At 38.7% G+C, this 20,434-nt stretch overlaps 2 protein-coding genes across 2 annotated transcripts; one reads left to right on the top strand and one right to left on the bottom strand.

Annotated features, from left to right (window-relative positions):
- Positions 1 to 3,801: 3,801 nt before the first annotated feature.
- On the top strand, positions 3,802 to 6,465 carry LOC108664882 (glycine-rich cell wall structural protein 1). The gene is made up of 2 exons (XM_018151574.2): positions 3,802 to 3,846; positions 4,326 to 6,465. The coding sequence occupies exons 1-2, from the start codon at positions 3,835 to 3,837 to the stop codon at positions 6,261 to 6,263; spliced, it is 1,950 nt and encodes a 649-aa protein (XP_018007063.1). The 5' UTR covers positions 3,802 to 3,834; the 3' UTR covers positions 6,264 to 6,465.
- A 7,514-nt stretch (positions 6,466 to 13,979) lies between these two features.
- On the bottom strand, positions 13,980 to 19,087 carry LOC108664883 (venom serine protease Bi-VSP). The gene is made up of 5 exons (XM_018151575.1): positions 18,866 to 19,087; positions 18,083 to 18,195; positions 17,468 to 17,709; positions 16,971 to 17,182; positions 13,980 to 16,532 (listed from the first exon to the last, which is right to left on the bottom strand). Exons 1-5 carry the CDS (start codon positions 19,031 to 19,033, stop codon positions 16,302 to 16,304), a joined length of 966 nt encoding a protein of 321 aa, XP_018007064.1. The 5' UTR covers positions 19,034 to 19,087; the 3' UTR covers positions 13,980 to 16,301.
- Positions 19,088 to 20,434: the final 1,347 nt, after the last annotated feature.

Here is a 20,434-nt window from a genome sequence, read left to right as displayed (position 1 = left end):
TACTGAAGTTCTTGATAAATATTTATATCAATTATTTTTTCTGCATCCTGGAAATTTCGAACTAGATAATTCAAATTCGTTGCAAAAGAATGAGTACTGAGTTATTCTTCAGAAGCCCGTGCAACTAGCGTAAGCAACATGAACATTGAACCAAAATAAGTTAACCATTCAGAAGGTATTTTTATTTGAACACGTGGTTATATTTTTATGGTGAATCACGGGAAGAAATATTACCACGGAGGAAGTACATATACTATTAAGAGACTTTCTTGATGTTACTTTGATTCCGATGAAAGTAATTTTGCATGTTAGCAGGTGACATTGGAACTAGACGCAGTTACAAGTCTTTGTAAGTGCCTTGCTGTAGTGAGCGAGTTAATAAAATGATCGACTTCATCATGCAATATTGAATTTGTTTAAAGTTAAAAAACTCAACAGTCGCACAAGGAGTACACTTTGAACTGATCGTACATTATGTTCTAAATTATTATTGTTTTCATACGTAGCTCTCATCATTGAGATATCATACATGTTGATTCAACCTAATGAAAAATATGGCAGATATAGTTGATACATCAAAAACGTGGGGAAAATTGCACAATGATTACAATTTCGGTGGAATCAATTAAAATTGCTCATATTTATGAATCATCAATAGATCCTCCATAGCATATAGTAAAAAATTATAATCATACTGAACAAATCATATTAATGCACTCCAATTGAACGTTTTTTTAATGTACCGGCTGACGGAACACAGGTAAAATTGCAAAATCTCATCGACTTTCCGATTGGGGGACAGAACCAGTCTCCTTTGAACGCGTTGCTTCGTGATGCCTGACAATTATTTTGGGAGCGGTGCATGGCTCGTTATTGCCTGCAGAGTCATGCAATGAGTTAGCTTATAAGATGCACATAAAAACTGCTCGACCCCGACTACACCAGTTACGCAACTGCCCGCACCGTCGGTTTTTGTCAGCCTTGCCCCAAAACTGTAGTCGACCATTGCTGCGATCCCCGATCATTATGTGCGTAGTGATTATCATGATCATTGTAAGTAGCTTAGAATATTAAAAGCAAATCATCATTTGGCCGGTGTGGGGCTATGAATGATGTAATTTTTGCTCTATCAATACAATATTTGCTAAATGTGATGTGGCACTTTCATGTCATGAGAATTTTTATACGTTGTCCATGACCCATCTTGAGCCAAAACTAGCCGGAACTTGTGTTAGAGCGTATTTTAGGGCAAATAATGTTTAAATAAAGCCAAGCAGCAACAAAATTTTACTCACGGACCATAATTCTTTTCAATTAGCGAAAAATTGATGAAAAACCAACATGCTCATTGCACGAATGTTAATCTAAAGCTCAAGACGCATCTATTGCCTGCTAGTAAAGGATGTGTGGCTCAGCTTCAGGATGTCATGTGCTTCTGTCTAAGTTTCCTCCATCGAGAAGAAGAGATAATTTAATCCAGGAATTTTTCATTCCGTTAAGAAAAATAAGACAATAATAAAAAATGCAAAGAAACATGGATAATTACGGAAGAAAATTAAATAACTAAAATCCCGATGCCAATAGTGCATTTTTGTATCAGTTAAGGATCTCAGGTCAAGGAAGTATTAATGAGTCCTTAATAATTGACTGCGGCGACCACTCATTAAAGCAGATAATCCATGCGTTGCAGTTCATCCGATGATTTATTCTACAACATTTCGAACTTGTTCACATCTAGTTGAGGAAATATTTTCGAGGAAATTATTTTTGTTTTAAAATTTTGTAACGGAATCAGAATAAAATGAAAATTTATCTAGAGCGATGAGCTTCCTATTTTAGTGTTTTATATATTCAAATTACATTTTTCTATAATGTCACGAATTATCTTTAATCGGAGACCATAATTGATAGTTTGACAAGGTCAATGGTTACAGCACTGCCCCATGTCGTGCGTTCATTTATTTCCATACATATTAATTTCACAATCATCCTTACCTGATATTTTAGTTCATTCCTCTAGGTTGCTTAATTCTTAGCGAACGATGACTGCCATTTTATTAAGAAGTTTCGTCATAAAATAATTCTGAGAAGCAACCAGTTTATTAAATGTGACCTTATTTTTGCGGTGCGCATTGTCGTAATTATAGGCAATTAATTGGACTTATTACGATTACCATGAAGCAAATCGTCATGGGCCCCTCTAGTGAAACAATTAGACTGCTCGGTTCAAAGCTCGATCTTTTGCTCTTCGCTGCAATGAACGAATCAAATGAATTGGTTAAATAATTAAATACTCGACCTCAACACGTTGATTGAAGTTGACGAGGAGGTGTTCGGAATTGACTGCGTTAATTATAATGTTAAAAATCGCGTTTTACAAGACATGTATTCTTAATAGGACAATATCTGCCTGAATTGTATAACTTCCCATATTGGTTAAATAACAAAATAATTTTAAACTTATTGCGTTACGGCAACTTTGTAATGTATTGTATAAGTTATATGTAGTAACAACCATAAATGACGAATGGATTAATGGATTGATAAATTTAATTATTTATTTTTGACTCGGAATTCGGCTTCAAATCATTGCAGCAAATCTTTTGTAGTTTGAAAATGACTTGTTTAAAACTAATGACGATGGGACGAATGACACAGAGAATAGGTCCATGTATTACTTGACCCAAGAACAAATTTCATCATATGTCTGCATAAATATTAACTTGAAAAATAACAATTACAAGGAATGAAATACCACTTTAAACACAAGTTCACGGCTTAAGTCAACTTCTTTGAAGATGAGTTCACTGAAACAAACTTCATATACATAGACTCGAACGTGTTGAACACTTATGGGTTGGAAAGACTGTTGAACGTCGATCCAGCATCAATGCTAACCGTTCAAATGTCTATTGAAAGTCGTGGTGTTCATTCAGTTCTATAAAACAGATATTCCATGAATGTGGCATTTCAGAAATACGTATTATACGTATTTGGTTGTGAGTGTTATGATGACAAATATACCTAACAAGGCTAAGTACATGTCATCACAAATTGGGAGAAAGAGCCGCACCTGTCACAGTATATCACTGGTCAAAAACCACATAATATTCTCTCATTGCAGTGTGATTAGGTTCTCACAGTCATTGCACCAGCAGCAGCTGTAGTGCACACGGTATCACCCATAAAACAATATAACAGGAACGGTGTCACATTCCCTCTGGCAAAGACGGTTCAGAAGTCACGGTTACTTTGGAGCTGCTATATGACTTCGAATAACATAAGCGAATTTCGATAGAGTTTTCCATAATTTATCTTCAGTACAAATTTTTGGGGAAAAGTTCCTCGATTATGACATCAATGAGGCATTTTTTGTAGGTGTATCACGACGCAGGTTGTTAACTCGGTTAAGCCTGTCGCTAGGCCATAACTTTATAACTAACATGTATTTTTAAAACTGTAAATAAATAACCTTTAGCTTTTTAAATAACCTTTAAACTTAAGAAATAGTCATTATGTGTCATAATCCATTCTTCATACATATCCGGCCGACCTTCAATGGTCGTAGTTCATCACAAGAATTGCAACCAAACTGGAAATTTCGGGTGAAGGTTAGCGAAGTTGAATACGTTCGGTAAAAGTGCACAGTCATCGCTAGGCAGGCGGGTTATAGCGAGATAATTTCAGCAGGATTGACAGGAAGAATTTTACCCTCGAACTCCGCCAGCCCGACCTTTGCACAGAGAGGTGGGGCAACAATTTCAGGTCAGGTTGAGTATAAAAGCGCGGGTGCCAGCACCGGCGAAAGCACTCGACAAACGACACGCTCTCGACATGTTCACGCGGGTGAGTGTGGCCGCGGTTCGTGGGCTGTGTGACACTCAAACTCTTCTCACACATGGCTTGGTGGTGTTAACTATATCAGCTCATTCGAAAACATGCTAGGGAAATTAGCTAAATCCAGTAATTTTGGAAATCCTCTTGAATCAATGTGCCTTGTATTAACGTGGAAAATTTAGGACGATTTCATGTTTTATTGTGTAAATTTATGTTCGTTTTGCTTTTACCCGATTTACCAGTTATTGTGAATAGGAATGACGCACATTATATTTGCCTCTGCTCTGCGGTCCTGGGAATTCTAACTGATGAGTGGACGAACTGTGCCTTTGAATTTTACTTAATGATATTAAAGCAGAATAAGGTTATTCGATATTTCATTTTCATTATTCGAAATAACTGAATTATTTCAAGTTAAAAGCTTTTAATGCTACTAATTGGAATATTAATTTATTTTAGTAATTGTTTTTTTCTGACATTATGTACAGCTACTGAGCGTGCTTGCCGTTTCCGGCATCGTGGCCGGCGATTCTTGGGAACACAAAACTGGACTTGGAGGAGTTGTCTCCACCAGCTTCGCTCACGGCGGAGGAGCTTTTGGTGGATTAGGAGGGGTGGGCCTCGCTCAAGGATTTGGAGACGCCGGCCTCGGAGGGGGGAAACTTGGAGGTGGAATTGGCTTCGGAGGAGGAAAATTGGGAGGTGGAATCGGCCTTGGAGGAGGAAAATTGGGAGGTGGAATCGGCCTTGGAGGAGGAAAATTGGGAGGTGGAGTCGGCCTCGGAGGAGGGAAACTTGGATTTGGTTTGGGTCACGGTGGAGGACTCAGCGGTGGAAGGCTCATTGGAACGAAACTCTCTGGTGGCCACATTGGAAGTGGTATTGGTCTAGGACATGGTGGCGGTTTTGGCTTAGGCCTTGGAGGCGGTATTGGCCTAGGCCATGGAAGTGGTATCGGCTTAGGCCATGGAGGCGGTATCGGCCTGGGCCACGGAGGAGGTATCGGCCTAGGCCACGGAGGTGATATCGGCCTAGGCCACGAGGGTGGTTTTGGCCTCACCGGTGACGACCTCGGGGGCTTCGATGGAGTGCACGGTGGACTCAGTGAAGGAATAAGCGTTGCTGATGGCTTCATATCCAGTGGTATTGAAGGACTAGGACATCTCGCAGGACGCGTGCAAAGTTGCGGGAAAGGTTTAGAGCGAACTCTTCATGGTGATTGTGTCGAGCCTCTAGTTTCTCAGGACGTCTACTTGTACAAGGCTCCCGGCTATAAAGTCCATCATGAGAAAGTTCACTTTGAACACAAGCCCAAAGTTCACTTCAACTTAGTTTTCATCCGCTCTCCACAAATTGAAGACGATCCTATTAAGCCTATTGTGGTGCCTCCTCCTAAGCAGAAGACTCTTGTTTACCTTCTTAGCAAGAAGCCTCACGGACACAAGCAAAAGATTATCGAAGTTCCACACATACCCGAACAGCCTGAAGTGTTCTTCGTCAATTACAAGGAAGGTGATAACCCTATTCTTCCCGGAGGAATTGATCTCAGAACTGCACTCGCTCAGTCTGCTGGCTTGGGAGGCAAGTTTGTCGATGATGGCGTTGGTTTGTCTTCTGGTATTGGTCTCGGAGGGCATGGATTGGGCCTAAGCAGCGGTGTTGGTCTCGGAAGTGTTGGGGGAGGTATTGGCTTAGGAGGTAAGGGTGCTGTGGTTGATGTAGATTACGTTGATGATGGAGGTTTCGTCGGGGGCATCGGAAGTTCATTTGGAGGAGGTTTTGGCGGCGCAAGCGTTGGCCTGGGAGGAAAAGGACTTGGTTTTGGCGCAGGCCTTGGCGGCAAGCAAGTTATCGTTGAAGAAGAAGTTATTGGGGGAAAAGGTTTGGGTGGTGATATTGGAGCAGGCTTAGGAGGAGGAAAGGGACTGGGCGATGATATTGGAGTTGGCTTTGCAGGAGGAAAAGGTTTGGGTGGTGATATTGGAGTCGACTTTGGTGCAGGGAAAGGTTTGGACGATGATATTGGAGTAGGCTTTGGAGGAGGTAAAGGTTTGGGTGGTGATATTGGAGTCGGCTTTGGAGGAGGGAAAGGTTTGGGTGGTGATATTGGAGGAGGCTTCATTGATGACGGTGGTATTTCAAAGGAAGAGGGCGTTATCAGCGGATACGGTTTCGGAGGGGGATCAAAAGTAGGGGCTGGAATCGGGGGAGGGCTTAAAGGGGGCTTGGATGTCGGCGGTGGATTCGACGATGACTTTAGTGGAGGCTTAAAAGGTGGCATCGGTGGAGGAGGATTTGGTGGTGGTGCTGGCTTCGGTGGGGGATTCAAGAGCGGCGGTGGCTTCGTCAGCGGTGGATTTAAACCCAGTCCTGGATTTGGCGTTTCCTCGAAAAGTATAGTTTTGAACGGACCTGGCCACTATTAAGTCATCGAGGAATTTAAGTCTCACAATTTACGATTTTTAATGTTCTCATAACTTCTAGATAAGTGTTGCTTCTGTTACTGTTGAATAATACATTTTGTCGAATTCACCCAGTTTTCCGTATACTATAAATGTTTTCGTTGCCATGATACTCACTTGTGCTGCATATCATAGAAAATTTCAGCATAAAATTTTTCGAATAACGCGTTTCTCTTTCTAACCCTTTTGAAGATTTATTCTGAATGATGAATTTTCTCTGAGTCAAAAAGTTTCATTATTTGGTCTGTTATTAGTCCACTGTAGCGCCGTGGTTGTAACACTGAAGAAAGAGGAGCTGGCCGTGCGTTCGAGCCCTGGTAAGCTCATTTCATTTTTCTGTGTCACTAAAAGCGGCGCTTGGGAGTCATCGAGGGTGGTGCTTTCAGCATGGCATTGGGTTGGCGCCCTTATAAACGAACTCAGGGTACTTGTTACCTGGGGGATATTGAAGTCTTAGGGACCGAAATAAATTTGACAAAATTGCCACTCACAGTGACCAAACTGGCATTAACAGGAATAACTGAACAATATCAAAGTGATAATATTGTACGTGTTGCGGATTTTCTCGTTCTGGATAAAGAAGGATAAAGATATTTGCAGAAAAATTGTAATTTCTGAATAGAAAGAGGCCTTTCGAAATATTCTGTAAGGCTTTCGTTTAAAGTCCGGGTGAGGTCATCTCCTACTAGCTAATGCATAAATATGTTTAGCTATTTCAATTCAACAACGTAAGTTGCGGTCCAAGAGTAATCTTATTTACGATCACCAAAATATAAATCTCGATTTTATATTTTATAACAAGTTTCTTAGTTTATATAGCACCAAAACCCTCATTCGCAGAGGAAGTTTCCAACCAAATATTATAGGCATGAAAAGTCTTATTTATAAGGTACATTTACAGGACAAAAACAGTTTTGACGAGATAAATCGATTTACGAATTTTAAAGTTATGCGAAACAAATACCGAAACATTTCCATTATTGTTCGGAGGTATAAACAACAAGTTTGTATTTGAATCTTAAGAATTTTCAAACGTACCAACGGAATAAGTCGTTGAAGAACTATTCGTGAGTCAACCATAAATTTTTGTAAATCAATATTCTGAAGATCAACAACGTTGTGACATATACCATGCGAGGCGCGGCCCTTGCAAGCTTGCAGTGCGTTGAGCCGTGACCAAAGTCAATGGGTTACGTCACGCTGAAGAGAAAGAGAAGCATGTCTCATAACAGATAAAAGTAACAAGATACCATGAAAAGTCCACAGGCATTACCAGCTATTATAGATCCCTGTAAAGAGAACGCTACGTACATTACATCATTCCGACAATCTTTCCAGTTAGGTGTGCGATGGAAAATTTTCCCCTTACAAAAAACTTTGCGTTCTTACTTTCCAATAATTATGTTCGCTGAGGCATGGAAAGCAGTCCCGGCATCAAACACTATACGCTCACACATTCCAATAATTGAACCCATACTGTGATGGTAATTGAACATTTACCTAGCAATCACTTCACACTTTCATTACAATAATCAAGACCGTTGAACGATGTAGAACAATTTCTCTGCTATGATCCCCAATCGCTCCGGTTTTTGATTTATCGTATTTTTTTCTTAAAAATCTTGTGATGATAATTATAGATTGAAAAATACATAAATTGTCTGATCATCATTCAAGCTCTCGCGGCGAGCATCTGTTAAAAAATGTAAGGTTTTTTTTATTGCTGAACGGTTTCTAAACAACATGAGGCGATAGTTTGTAAGAATTTCTGCAAATTGGAGGTAAACTTGCAATAAAATCTCTTGTTAGATGAGAAATGAACTTGCAATCAAATCTCCTGTTCAAAATTGTATTTCGTTCATGTTTGTAAACCACAAAACTGTCAAAAAACCTAATATCCTTGCCGAAAAATTTCCTTTAATCGTTTCACCCGAACTATACATAAACTTTACAACTAAGTGTTAATAATCTTTACTTTCCGCTCCCTTTTTCATTAGTTGCAAAAGTTGCTTATATGTCCACGGGGACAGATTAGCCATACATATACAACATACCAATGAGTTTCAGCATTCGTAACTCGTAGTGGCCCTCTAAAGATGACGCTGCTAATCGAACTCCAACTCGCTAAGGAGAGACTGGACTGTTACCACGCACGAGTGAATTCAAGACCCCATTGGCTTCACGTCGGTCGTGATGTTATTACTGTAGTTTGGTTATTTTATTATTAATAAAATATGAATTTCAAAATATATTACATTATTGGTGTTATTATCGTTGTATGATTTTTTTTTCAGTGGCGCACAGCAAGAATACAAGTTTTGTTAGTTACGTTGCCTCGTATAATTATCGATAAGAAGTTAATTGGTCGCATGATGGATTCATTTATAAAAATTAAAAGAACAGCTGCCATCATTGATGCTTGCACAGAGGCTTGTAAACCATTAGCGTTCGAAAGCTTGAGCCGCATATCACTCATACACAGCGTTAATTACAAGCCAGCAACTATGATGGATGGAAGAAAGCAAGAAAAAGATTCAAATGAAATGTCAAACTTGTAGATCATTGAGTTCGAAGTACTGAGTACCTTATTATATATAAATTGCTACAAAATTGTGTAAGGGATTTGTGAGAAAGAATTCGATATTGCAATAGCCCGTCCAGGCAGAAAAGAATAGGTCATTAAATTACCTCAGAAATATTCCCGATAAGAATAATTTAGGGGCGAGTAACCGTCGGAATGACCCTGCAAATCATGGCCCGATAAAAACTGTACCAGCTCGGGTCGGGCCGCTCTCCCGAGGCGTCGCAGGTCGGGCAGCTCGACACGGTCTCCTCGAGTATGCGCTGAGTTTTTAGGAAGCGTTCGCCTACAATCCTAAAGTAAAATATTTAGGTATTTATGAAGAGCTAATTAGAGCGAAGCAGGGTTCTATACATAAGTTTCAATTGTCTCAAATTGTCTGCACTTGCCGGTTGATTAAAAAATATATATTTTAGGCTCTTAATTATTGACCGAATCAAATCTCAATGACTTTTTCGTATAATGTAACGGATTATTCGATGCTTCATAAAGGGCTCGAATATGCAAGTTTTTGTACACAGTGATCACGATCTGTAGATTGGAAACCTCTTCCTGATGAGCTATAGGCATATAGCTTCATTCTATTGATTATAAAGCAGCTTCTTTGAAACAGTTTCTTGATCTAAGTTTACATTTTTTTAATTTCCGTTGTTTCCCATTTAGAGGTTGATTCTCGCACTTTGCAAGTTAATCTCGATTCCCAAACTAAACTACGAGACCTGGACACGCGACATGACAAGGAGGTTGCCCGCTTAGTCAAGTGAAGGTCGCGTGAAGCCGGCGTTGACAAGAACACTGAAGGCTCGAGTTGGGTGCGCTTGACAGGCCAAGTGAAAGTCGCGTGAAGCCGGCGTTGACAAGAGCACTGAAGGCTCGAGTTGTGTGCGCTTGACAGGCCAAGTGAAGGTCGAGTGAAGCCGGCGTTGACAAGAGCACTGAAGGCTCGAGTTGGGTGCGCTTGACAGGCCAAGTGAAGGTCGAGTGAAGCCGGCGTTGACAAGAGCACTGAAGGCTCGAGTTGGGTGCGCTTGACAGGCCAAGTGAAGGTCGCGTGAAGCCGGCGTTGACAAGAGCACTGAAGGCTCGAGTTGGGTGAGCTTGACAGGCCAAGTGAAGGTCGATCGAAGACACGTGCGCCAAGTAAAAGTTATTTGACGAGATCATTTTAAGTCATGGATCCTTTTTTAGATGTTCTCCAGCAGGTTTTTGTAAAAAATTTGCTACTTACTCGTTCATGTTGATATTAGTTATGCTTTTATTAATTTTTTTATTAAAAACTTTCAAATGACGAAGATAGGAAAGCTGCTGAAATTAAAAGTTTTCTTCGTAAATTATTTCAGTTTTTTTTTCGACGAAACCTGGAAATTTTTTTCATTTACCATTTATTATTTTCATGGTAAAAAACTCCAAGTTACAAAACCTCATTCTTATAATGCTTAGGCAATTTCTTAGATCATCTAATATTTCATTAAAATTATAATATTAACTAAATGTTTTTTGGAATGATATTATTGTAAGTCGAACGAGCTCAAGACCTGGAGTGAATTATGATAAGCATGACATTTCGTTCTCCAACCTCAGAGTTTGCAGGCAATTTATGGACCGGTGTGTAGTTATGCTGACGCATGCAATGTGGCCTAACACTTGCACTTTCAACCATGTCGGCCAAGTGATCATCAATTTTTTTCACTCTTTCACTGAATTTACTAATGGCATTTTGTTTGAGTGCTTATGAGTTCGTAGGTTCGTTAGAAGCCTGTCTTGATATGAGGGAAATCATAGTTAAACTTTACGTGCTCTCCAACGACCAGATATCGCCTACAGCTATTACAGCTTTGCAAGCATTCCGATAGTGGGGAACATTTTTAGAAGTTATACCTGCATTAGCAAGGATTTATCACAAAATTTCCATACGTTGGGAATTCGCTACCATATATATCTCGTACATATATTATACATTTTACATTCATTTTCCAAATATTTTGCAAACATTTTTCTTCCCTTTCTTCACATTTTATTGATGAATATTTATTTATTTATTTATTTTCAATACATATTTTATTAATTTAATTTCTTTTGTTTATGCATTTCAAAATTGCCGATGACTGGCCAATTCAGTATTATCAAAACTTGTGTTTCCATTAAAGGGATTGTAAATAGATAACGGTTATTTAATGGCACGTCCACAACAGATATAATCCATTATTTATTATATTAAAGTATCAAAGTTAACAAAATTAATATTAAATGTAATAGGAATGAATACAATGTCCGATCTTCTAGAATGATTACGCCGTCGTGTACACGATGAAAGAAGTACATTAGAAACGCAAAACTTGAACTGCTTCCAAATGTTATTGCTACGTATACATTAATGAAAAAAATATTTTCAGACGAAGCATGGATTATCTTGGATCAGAAAATATATTTCAGCTTTTATACAGCTGCCCTATTGGGATATGACTCCCTGGCATCTACAACAGTCGACCTCAATTTCAGTGCAATGCTTGCAAGATCGCCTGCAGTCATCACAGAGGCTCGAAAAGCTGTGCTTGTGATGAAACTACGTTCAAAAATTAATAGCTTGCAGGCTTCTTTTGTCCATGTTGCTTATTTTGGGAAGCTTCAATCAAGGAAACGACCGGCGCTTTATTGGCCAGTCTTGAGAACTGCAGCGTCACTGACATTATTGCTGTGAAGTGTGATAGTGAATGAGCTAAAAAAGTGTGATAGTGAAGTGTGCTAAAAAAGTGTGATAGTGAAGTGTGTAGTGAAGTGTGCTAAAAAAGTGTGATAGTGAAGTGTGTAGTGAAGTGTGCTAAAAAAGTGTGATAGTGAAGTGTGTTGTGAAGTGTGCTAAAAAAGTGTGATAGTGAAGTGTGTTGTGAAGTGTGCTAAAAAAGTGTGATAGTGAAGTGTGTTGTGAAGTGAGCTAAAAAGTGTGATAGTGAAGTGTGTTGTGAAGTGTGCTAGGCGATCGGTCGGGAATACCTCCGCATTCTTGGCTTGAAATAAGCCTCAACTATTGGATAGAACTAAACTTATTGTATTTTGATATTCGGTCTACAGACGCGGTAATTATACAGGGTTTTTCTAAATGATGGAGCCAATTTTATAAATTCGTTTTTATTTAAGTATAATGAACAATTTATACGTCTATGGAAAGATAAGAAGAACCGCAGCAGTGATACGGTTCTTTAGATCAACCAGAGTTGCTGGTAGAGGCGGGACGTAAACAGCTTCCTTGACGTAACCCCATAAGAAATACTTGCTCTGGTTGATCTGAAGAACCGTATCACTGCTATGGTGCACTCCGTAACAGAATATTTGCTTTCTTGTGTGTTGGGCGAGTTTGGCTACCGTCTGAATGTTTGCCATGCAGCACAAGGGGGACATATTGAATATATATTAATATGTAAAAAATATCTTTTCTGTTGGTGTATCTTTGTTTTTGTTGATGCATCTTTTTCTTTTTGTTGGTGTATAAATGATTCATTTTGAATTTATGCTTGAATAAGTCATAATTTATTAAATTGGGACCCTCATTTAGAATAACCCTATACTTGAAACAGTTCACTAATTCCAGTTTACCCAATTAGATTAAAGCTCGTAAAAATTTCACTCAAAATATATTTTCATTTATTTACGTGGATAAACTGTCACTTATTATTTCTTATAACATAGTTTGTGTTTACATTTCTCTCGATTTAATTGTTGGGAATTAAAAAAAAGGGTTGAAGTTTTTTCTCATTAAAAATAAAATGTGCAATTGAACTTTTTAAATTATTTTGAGTTCTTGCAATTCGGACAATAAATATTTTAAATTGTGTGTTTCCTCGCCAACTCTAATTTAGTAATTGCCTACGCTTGCAACTGAGCGCAACAAGGTCGGCTGGTTGGATGCGTCAAGCGTTACGCAATCCGCGGGTGTGGAAATGATCCATACAACGACTTAACATTTGGTGCCGCGGCCGCATCACGCCAGCTCGAAGTACATTGCCCGTGTCAGGCATTTTAGGAAGTCTTGCGTGCCGAAAGTCATGCTGGAGAAAGGCAAGTTATTTACGACTTGACAATTAATTCTTTCACTCGACCGTTCCATGTAATGTGCAGTACATAGGGTTGTTGGAGCCATGAGGGAACGCCACAGTGAAGTGTAGCTCTTTTTAATTACAGTTTAAAATACTAATAAAATACCGTACTCTTTGCATAACAATGGTAGTTGTTGCGGTACCTGTGCTGTAGACTTTGCAATTTGAACATCTCATTAAGTTACTTGTAACGAGAATTGACAGGATTTTCAACAGTGCGAACCGTAAAGATGCAGGCGAAAAAACGTTCCATTCATTCGTTTGAAAAGGCCATCGAGTTTTTAGAATATAGTTGATGTTTGATTTAATGGTGAGCCCGTACCGCAATGCTGGAAAACTTGGGTAAGAAAGAAACGTTAAATATATTCTTTAGAGATCGCATTCGGTTTTCAGAAAATACTATAATGCATATGGATTGCAGTGTGCTATCGAAATGAGAAAAATTAACGTTTTGCTTGTTGATTAGGAAAAATTGGCGGTCTGAATGAAACTGAAATTCAAGTGATTCGTAATCGAGCGATGAATAATGATCGAAATTTCTAATACTAGTCTAAAATGAATCTTCTTTAATACTTGTCTGTAAGGAAATTTACATTCACTTACCGTAAAGTGATTGTAGGAATTAGTCGTGCGCGGCGAAACGATTCCAGAATTATATTGGAAAACTGTAAGTGCTCGCTAACCTCTCCTTAGAACTTTGTGCAATCCGAGAAAAGCGAGAGAAGAGTTTGCCTATATAGAACATTCCAGCTTGGGGAAAAATTAGTGAAAAATTGATGGATTTCTCGCGAAATCTTATGGCAAATTATCAAACACCAACGAGCATTAGTGATAGTAATATCAATGAGAATAAGGGGTAGTAACATTAATAAGCCTTTGGGATAGTAACATTAATGATTAATTATTTGTGATAGTAACATCAATAAACATATGTGATAGTAACAACGATTTTAACCTTCCTCAAATGTGCGTGGAGGTTTTCAAAAAGTTTTCTTGAATGATAATCTGTTTGATATTATTAAATTTAATTGGTCGTGATTCACTGAGCTGGATTTTCGGTTACATTTTGTTCACTTTGAAAATAGCACTAGCGTCTAAATTTAGATTTCGCTGTATTTATTAATCTAAGAGGGCATAAATTATTTCTAAATTTTCTAAATGTTCAAGTATTTAACACCAAAAGAAGGTAATTATGTGTATCTATTTCTTTATTTAAGAAATCCCCTTGACCGACATTACTGAACGATCGCAGGGCAGCCAACATTGGGCCTGATGAATTTCAATTTATTTATATCAAGCACTTTAATAAAAAGTGTGTTACAGTTGCTAGATTTGCCCTATATCCTACATTAATCGACAAGAAAAATATAGGTCCATAATATGTAAGAAAATACAATATGTTTTTTTTTCTGGCGTCATAGAGTTGAATCGCATCGTTTCAACGAATTTCAACATTAACAAATCTCGTAGCAGGAGTAAACAGTTGGGCTCTATATGGATGAGTGATACAAGAAAGTAGTGCATTTTAGATAGTATTGAGTTATAAATAATAAAAGTATAATTATGAATTATGGTAATTAAACAATAAATAAAAGATCTGTGGCCGGTATTTCACTTCTGGCAGATGCCCGCCTGCATGAGCACAATTAATTGTACATCAGTGCAGAAACGTTCCGAACGAAGACGTTGTGTTCAATTAATAAATTAATAACGGTTATCAGCACATTTTTGCCATTGTAGGATATTGTTGTATTGCCTATCCCGGATACTGTTTACTATACTGATTTTAATGCGTACATATTTGTTACTGCTGGATATTGTACACAATGGTGTGGGAAATTTTCCACAGCTGCTTAAATTTGTTCATTCCTTGAACATTATTTCGCAAGCATAAGATTATAGTTTTAGTTTAATCTAGGGTAAGTTTAATGTTGGGTAGTTTAGGTCAGGGCCGGGTTTCCGGAATTAGAAAAGTTCCCACTGACACACCGCCGTATATAGCAACACCTATTTTTAGCACACTGAGTGACAATTTGATCTCGAGTGAATAAATTTAGTTTACTATAACCTTATTTGAATTTGAAAGCCGCTTCGACTTGCCTGTTGCCGCTGCACTTCCGTTGACGCAGTTCCAGCCATTTATTTTCGCTTGGCTTTTACTTTTGTTGAAATGAATCCGTCCCGCGGCCACAAGAAAACAAGCATTCAAGATTTCAAGTTTAAATTCAATTCACTCCTCGTTTCAATAACTTTTCTTTACGTTTGACTTGCTTTGCTACCTTTAACTACGATACGATTGTATGAAATTAATCATAATAGTGATTAACTGAGCCTATTTTGAAACGACCCTGATCAGGAGCAATGGAATTGTACACGCGAATTTACTAATTCCAGCCTCTCAAGGCGTCCATCAATAGTCGAGGATCTTAAAGAAAGCCCTTGCAAGTTATTTTTTTTTGTATCGAAATCAGGATTTCTAATCAACAAAAGATATCAAAACTAATTTAGATGAATTTGAAAAGCAGCTTTGCGTTAATCAAAAGTTTGGCGGGGTGCATACGGTCAACGCGATCACAGCAACTCGTCATGTTTATTTCAAACCTGCCTCAACTGATGCATGCGGGGGCCTTACTAGCCCCCGCCTTACTTAGGTTACTAGCCCTTATATAGCCTTCGCTTCCGCCCACCGGGTTCTTGTCACGCTCCTGTCCCCTGACCAATAAATAAGGTAAAATACCGATATATTTGTCCCCGGTTACTGGGTAAGTAGACTAAACTTTAAATTGGAAACTGTAAACTTATATCTATGAATGCTATCGAGGGTATCGATCTGTTAATTTTGAAAGACAAATTAATTATCGGCTAGTTAGTGCATGCATTTTTTGCCACTATTATATTTTAGATATACTGGTGTTGTTGAAGTTTGAATGACTGCATTTTATAAATACTATAATGTTTTTCAATTCATCTATATTATATAGACTTGTGAATTGTAAGGCCATCAATTATCGACGCACAATTTATAATTACCTAATACGACAAAGTTTAATCAACGAGGCCTAAGCTTGGGTATAGGTACATTCTCATCCTCAAAGCTTCGTCAAGAAATTTTCAAAAGAATTTTGCACTGTATAAAGGGTCATATGGTAGAGCTTCTATGACTTTTGACAATCTGAAAAGATAGTATCGCCCTCCAAGCATTGCAAACCGAGCCTTCATTCCTGTTGATCTTTTTTATTGCCATCGTCTTCGATTGCTGCGTATTTACAAGGACATGAATCTCTGGCCTACGAATAGATGAGAATTCGTCTGGAAAAAGACGCCCAACTGTCACCCCAGGAGCCGCGTGTACCAAGCCCCTGATCCCGCCGTAGAATAAGAGTCGACGATCTCGACAGGAGACGTGGCCACGTCTATAAAGTCTAGATAATTGATTATTTTAATGGCAGGCTCAGCGTAGGAGTGTTTACCGGCACAGTGATGGTAACCACCCATCATCAGACCCAGCATGGTGATGGCACCTGAACCTCCGATGTGCACGATTGGTGTCCCTACCTCACCCTGTACCATGAACCATAGATTAGATTAAAAAAAAATATGCTGCATGTGATTCTAACAGGTCTGCTTTAAGTTCATTATCAATAAAAAATTCGACGTAAGTTCTTTAGATAAATGAAGAACATGTTACATGTGATTCTAACAGGCCTGCTTTAAGTTCATTATCAGTAAACAATAAGACGTGAGTTCTTGTTTAAATTATTCATCAATCAATGACCTGCATGCTTCAAGTTCATTATCAGGATACTATAAGACATTAGCTCTTATTTACACAATTAGTCGGTTATCGGAACCCAACGCTTTAGTCCCGTGGCGACGCCACGTAAGCGTATGTTCGACCAGATCAATCTAACGCTAATATAGGTAATACAATTTCGATTAACTTAGCATTATAATTTGAAATGTTAATATTAACACAGAATTGTTTGCAGCAAAACTTACATAGCATGGGGGCAGCTCCCGCTCGGTAGGCGCGACACAGAGTGTATCGTTTGACGTGACCGCAGCCACACCCGCCAGTGAGGACCTCGAACATTCTGAGTTTGGCACGACTTTAGTGACGAGTTCCTCAGGGTCTATGAGAATTGTCACGTCGTCGGACACGTCGTAGTAACGATACCTCGCCATGAACACTTTCAGACCCACGAAGTCGTCTGAAGTGGAACCATTCGGCAGTTTATTCATGATATTTTTATTCAAAAGGAAGACTTTGACAGTTAATTTTATATTTGAAAAGCAATGCCGAACATTGTTGAAATTTTGAGCTGTACCCTCCTGCACGAAGTTTAAGGCGATATAATAAGTAAAAAAATGAGATTCAAGATATAACAATATGAAAAGTGCACGTTCTCAATTAAAACTATGTTCCGATCAGCAAATACCGTAGTTCTGTGAGATTAATTAATATGGAAATAAAAACGACATGCAAACCCAATTACCTATTGGCACTGGAAGCTTGAGAGGCACGGCAGTGGGTACGGTCTTGTTAAGGAAGTATATGGCAATGTCGTGCTCGTGTGTGTCGTGGTTGTACATCGGGTGGAAGATTGTCTTCTTCACGACCACACCGTGACTGGACACATATCGTGCCAAGTCCCCTACCGTGCGAGGGTTTGGCTCGATGTTTTCGTCGTGAGGGTAACCATGTACCACCATGAGCCCCTTGCTTGTGCCAGGACCGCTGTTGGAAGTGCGGCGCGGGAACGTTACACAATTTATAAACTAGTAAATGTCATCTCGGAGTTCATGATTGGCTTTTCCTTTGCTATATTAAAAAATATAAAATTTTAAATAGTAATACTTAATTTTCATGGCTCATCGACAAGGAGCTACCTTTAAGATTATTGTATAATCTGTGTAGAGATAAATCCGAAGAATGTATACTAATTTCCGAAAATTCATAAAATTTAATCAAGAAATAACACCCTTGTCATTTCTAATTATAAATATGAATAATATATTGTAAATATAAATTCAATTAATATGCAAGGAATAAAAATATAAATGATATATAATAGATATAAAAATGAAGCAACTGCAGCACCACAGTTTACCCGAGCCTGAGAGCGCAGCTAGACGAACCGATGACGATATCTTGGGCGATGAACGTCACCGGACAGCTCCTGATGAGCGGTTCTTTGGTGTACGATACGGCGAACATGCGGCCCTGCAGCACAAAAAAGTTAAAATTAAATTTAGATAGGGTTATAAATAAATTTATGTGTTGGCAACAGTCGAGATTAAGATTAAGTTTAGATAAGACAATAATTAAATGGTATGGTGTTTGAACAAGGTTGAGATCGTCAGTCTTACGATGCTAGTAGGTTTAGTGGACGTACAGTATAGAGTTTATAAAGATAATTAATGCAATTGAATAATTAAATTTGCTGATTTATTGATGGAATTATAATAATTGTAATGGCTTAAAAATGATGGGCATGTATTGTGACTTGCACTTTAGTACAAACATTACGTCACAGCGAAAAGAGCCTCTTCCATGTGACTGATCTCTATACGGCATTGTATTGATAATTCAAGTTTATTTGAATAAATGGAGAAGTGATTAATTTTCGATAACTTGCATTAGAAAATATGTGTGAATAAGTGCTTAAAAGAATAAGTTAAAGAAATTACTAAGCTCGCCGATTGATAAATCTCTTCAGAAAATAAGGTTAAAAATGTATATTTAGTTGGGTATATTATACAATATACATGAGTATAAAGTGAAGAGTACGTTCACGAGAAGTATTATTTCACAACGCAATACAACCAGATTCAACCAACGTGCTGGTGAAATAGAAAAATGTTCAAAATTTAAGTGAACTCGTTTCTCTCACCAGATAATCGATGATTTTTCGATCTCCGCTGGCGTGCTTCCGTCTGTTGGGATAGCTGAGCTGTTTGCTCTGCCGCCCGACTTCCTCGGTGCCTAAATTGAGGTTCTCGATCATCTCGAGGTACCTGACCACCTCAGGGTTCTCGATCACTTCAGGGTTCTCGATCATTTCAGGGTTCTCGATCACTTCAGGGTTCTCGATCACTTCAGGGTTCTCGATCACTTCAGGTCATTTAGTCATTTAGTCATTTAGTCATTTAGTCATTTAGTCATTTAGTCATTTAGTCATTTAGTCATTTAGTCATTTAGTCATTTGGTCATTTAGTCATTTAGTCATTTAGTATAGCACTAGAACTCATTTGACTTACGTCGCTGTTGTCGGTAGGTCTTGAAGGTTCTGATGCTGGTGCACTTGACGTGGTTGAACGACACGCTGTACTTGTGCGGGATGTGGTGCAGGTGAAGTTTAACCTCGATAGGTAAGGGGAGACCCATCCTGGTGTGACCAACTTTAGCGAACGCTGACCACGAATATATGAGTAAGGATTAATGTGGGTATTGGGCTTAATTTGTAACTAAGCAGAATCAGAATTTTAAAATTAGAGTGTCTTGAAATCTTGCAGTTTAAATGCTTGAACTCAAATTCGCTGAGTTATTATAAATTAAACGTTATAATAAAACATTTATCAGTCCTTATCAATAGATTTTGTTGTGAACGAACACTGACTGAGAATACGTTTCTCCTTGATGACACACTGACACAAATTTCACTCACTTGTTTTATGGTTAAGAGTGCCACAAATTTTATGGCTGTCTCCGTGGTATTGATTGTTGATGTACAGGTAATTATATTCGCATTGGTCCACTTTACTCGATTGCAAATCCATATCCGTGAAATCAATCCTGAAAATGAATTATTGTCGTCAGCACTCAATCTTGATATAAATAATGACCACTTTTGATATCATAGAAGAACTGCCTGCTAAATATTTCATAAGAGTATTTCATGAAATAGCTCCCTGATAACTAATTCAGTAAAACATTTTCTGAAGTAGCTGCCTGACGCTGTTGACAAAATGGGTAGATGTTTTCTTGGGTCTTAGTACGTAATTTGTTTCGCTTTTGTTATTGAACAGTCCACCTGGTCACACAAGGGAGATAGAAGCCGCTCTGATACCTGAGGTCGTTAACTCTTTCACCTGTTGGAGTCACCTGATGCAGTCACCTGATGAAGTCACCTGATGAAGTCACCTGATGCAGTCACCTGCAATAATATCTGATGCAGTCAACTGATGCAGTGACCTGATGAAGTGACCTGATAAAGTCACCTGATGCAGTCACCTGATGTAGCAGGTGTCAGGTGACGGCACGACGTGTAGAGTGCAGGCTGAGGCTCGGTACACGGAAGATGTGAGGTAGTCTTTGCTCTGCCACAGCAGGTTCACCGCCGCACTCGTCGCGTCGCACTCAGCACGCGCTGTGTAAAACGCGCTCGTTAGAGGTCAACGCGCTCGTTAATTAGATATCAACGTGCTCGTTAGAGATGAACGCGCTCGTTAGATATCAACGC

The sequence above is a fragment of the Hyalella azteca genome, unplaced genomic scaffold, assembly GCF_000764305.2.
Source record: "Hyalella azteca isolate HAZT.00-mixed unplaced genomic scaffold, Hazt_2.0.2 contig5517, whole genome shotgun sequence".
Classification (NCBI taxonomy): domain Eukaryota; kingdom Metazoa; phylum Arthropoda; class Malacostraca; order Amphipoda; family Hyalellidae; genus Hyalella; species Hyalella azteca.
Note: the sequence above shows the minus strand (reverse complement) of the source record. Positions and strands in the feature narration are given on the sequence as shown.

Coding starts and splice junctions, on each gene's coding strand:
- LOC108664883 (XM_018151575.1), bottom strand. CDS start 19,033: ATGATCGAGAACCCTGAAGTGATCGAGAACCCTGAGGTGGTCAGGTAC. Junction 17,183..17,467: donor CAAGCTTCCAGTGCCAATAG/GTAATTGGGTTT, acceptor GTTCCACTTCAG/ACGACTTCGTGGGTCTGAAA. Junction 16,533..16,970: donor GGGAGCTGCCCCCATGCTAT/GTAAGTTTTGCT, acceptor TTCATGGTACAG/GGTGAGGTAGGGACACCAAT.